This window comes from Chenopodium quinoa, unplaced genomic scaffold (genome assembly GCF_001683475.1).
Source record: "Chenopodium quinoa cultivar QQ74 unplaced genomic scaffold, ASM168347v1, whole genome shotgun sequence".
In the NCBI taxonomy this organism is placed as follows: domain Eukaryota; kingdom Viridiplantae; phylum Streptophyta; class Magnoliopsida; order Caryophyllales; family Amaranthaceae; genus Chenopodium; species Chenopodium quinoa.
In genome coordinates, this window is record NW_018743252.1 from 1,810,889 (window position 1) to 1,813,620 (window position 2,732).

At 42.3% G+C, this 2,732-nt stretch overlaps 1 protein-coding gene across 1 annotated transcript; it reads left to right on the forward strand.

Annotated features, from left to right (window-relative positions):
- The first annotated feature begins 1,651 nt into the window (after nt 1–1,651).
- On the forward strand, nt 1,652–2,515 carry LOC110734835. The gene has a single exon (XM_021914980.1). It carries the CDS (start codon nt 1,652–1,654, stop codon nt 2,513–2,515), a length of 864 nt encoding a protein of 287 aa, XP_021770672.1.
- Nucleotides 2,516–2,732: the final 217 nt, after the last annotated feature.

Below are 2,732 nucleotides of genomic sequence, written 5' to 3' on the forward strand. Positions count from 1 at the left end.
CACCTTGATTGTGCAATACCCCGTTTCCTTGTGGTTCGACCCTAGCTTGCCACTATCTAGTGCAAACTTGATAGAGTTAGGTTAGGAATATAAATTATTGATTTTATCTAGGATAGTAGACACGACCTATTGTCCCCCGATCAAATTTTTGGCGTCGTTGCCAGGGAAACGACTTGTTTTGCACTCTCACTATGTTATTATTGGATTTGTTGCTTTTTATTTTGTTCCTTTACTCTATTGATAGTCATTGCTAATTGTTTGCTTAGCTTTGGTGGATGCAAAGGAGATCTCAAGGACTACCTACACATTACATTGACCACGAAATCGATCGCACTTTGAGACAAGTCCGTAGACTTTATCAAGAAGAGGGGCGAGGTCTCGGTGTTATTGTTGATAGTGAGAGTGATTCTTGGTCTTCAAATTCTCAAAGTGAGGAAATGGCGGGACAAGAAAATGATGTTTTGTTTCGTGAGTTTGGGAATCCCGAGGATTATGAGCCCACGGGAGGGATTTCGCTACCCGTCACGGAAACCAACTTTACCATTCATCCTCAATACACTAGAATGGTACAAGCGGAACAATTTTCGGGTTCTCCAAGTGAAGATCCTATCGAGTACCTTGATAGATTCCTTGAGCTTTGTGCCATGATCCAAACCAATCAAGTTTCCCAAGAATACATCCGTATACACTTATTTCAACAATCTCTTTCGGGTAGGGCAAAGAAGTGGCTAAAACAAGTCAAGCCAAACTCTCTTACAACATGGAGAGAGATAGTAAAGGCATTCTTAAAGAGGTTCATTTCCGAAGAAAAGACCGCCGAAATGAGAAGGAAGATTGCATCATTTGAAAAAGAAGCGGATGAGAGTCTTAGTGAAGCTTGGGAGAGATTCAAATAGTTGGTACAAGCATGTCCTCACGGCGAATACAATCAAAGCTTGCTCATGCGGTTCTTCTATGATGGATTGGAACCTATATCTAGAGCTAACTTGGATGCGGGGGCGGGTGGCCAATTGATTAAGGTCCCCCAAAATGAAGTTGAAGCAACAATTGAAGAGGTAGTGAAGAACTACTCTCGGGGTGGTAGAAGGAAGAATGCACCAAAAAGGGTGGAAAGTATGAATTGGAGAAGGTTGATCAATTGCAACATCAAATTGAGCTTTTGACAAAAGGGATTTCAAAGTTGAATACGAGTGTCAATAGTGTGGCAAGCTCCTCTCAAGTTAATTCTTTCTCTTGTCAAAATTGTGGTGGAACAAATCACGATACATCTTATTGTGGAGGTTTAAACCCCGAGCATGTGGCGGCATACAAAACAGGGCAAGATGGATATAGGGGAAGTGGCGGTGGAGTATCTTGGAGGCAACCACCACCTGGATTATCACATCAACCTCAACAATGGAACCAACAAGCTCAACAATCATACAACTCCAACCCTCCATACCAAAACCCACCTCCATTTCAAAATCAAAACCCAAGAGGAAACTACCCAAGAAACAACCAACACAATAATCAAAACCAATACAACAATCAAAATCAAGCGTCTCAAAGGAGCCAAGAGCAAGCATCTCAACCCGATTCCACACAAAACCAATTTCTTCAACAACTTCAAGCCATGAATCAACAAATGCAAGAGGTCAAGGCTCATAACAAGATGGTTGATTCACAACTAGCTCAATTGGCCGAGAGAGTCCCTTTCAACTCACCTTCTACTCTACGCAGACAATCACAAACTAACCCTTCCAACATCAGGAAACCCGACTCTTGCAAGGAAATCACATTGAGATCGAGCACATCCTATGAGGGTCCTAAGAAGGGGGATAGTGAGGAAAAGAAGGAAGGAGAAGAGAGTGGGGGTGAAGACAAGGAAATTGAGGAAGAGAAGGTTGTTGAGAAAGAAAAAAGTATGGAGAAGAAGAAGCTTAGAGATGAGAAAACAACTTCAACTCCTAGTGAGGCTAGGAATCTTGATGGGCCGGTTCCATTTCCTGGTCGACTTGCGGAGAGGAAATTGAATGACAAGTTTGCAAAGTTCCTTAGTGTGATGAAGAATTTGCACATCAACCTCCCTTTCATCGAAGTTGTCACTCAGATGCCTTCATACTCCAAGTTCCTCAAGGATATTCTCACCAACAAGAGGAAGCTCAATGATGAGCTCATCATTATTCCCCATCAAGTGAGTGCACTTGTTCAACATAAGATGCCTAAGAAGCAAAAGGATCCGGGAAGCTTCACTTTGCCGGTAAGGATTGGGAACATGGAAGCTAGGGGCGCCTTAGCTGATCTTGAAGCAAGTGTTAGCTTGATTCCTCTATCCATTTCCCATAAGCTTAACATTGAAATGATCCCTACAAGGAAGACTATCCAATTGGCCTACCGTTCGGTGAAGTTACCTTGTGGTGATCTTGAAGACGTTCCCATTCAAGTTGGGCATATTTATGTACCTTGCAATTTTGTAGTGATGGATATGGAAGAAGATGTCGATACTCCTTTGATTTTGGGTCGTGAAGCTCTTTAGACTTTGGGGGCGGTGATCAATTGCAAGAACAACACCATTACATGTGAGGTTGCTGATGAAAAGATTGTGTTTGAGTTCTCTAAGTTGCTCATGACCCCCATTGTTGAAAAATGCTATAGGGTTGATGTTGTGAATGAGGAGTTAGATTGCTTGGAATGGGTTATGATGAAGCCTCAAGATCCAATGGTTGAAGATCTTACATGCAAGGAAGAGTATC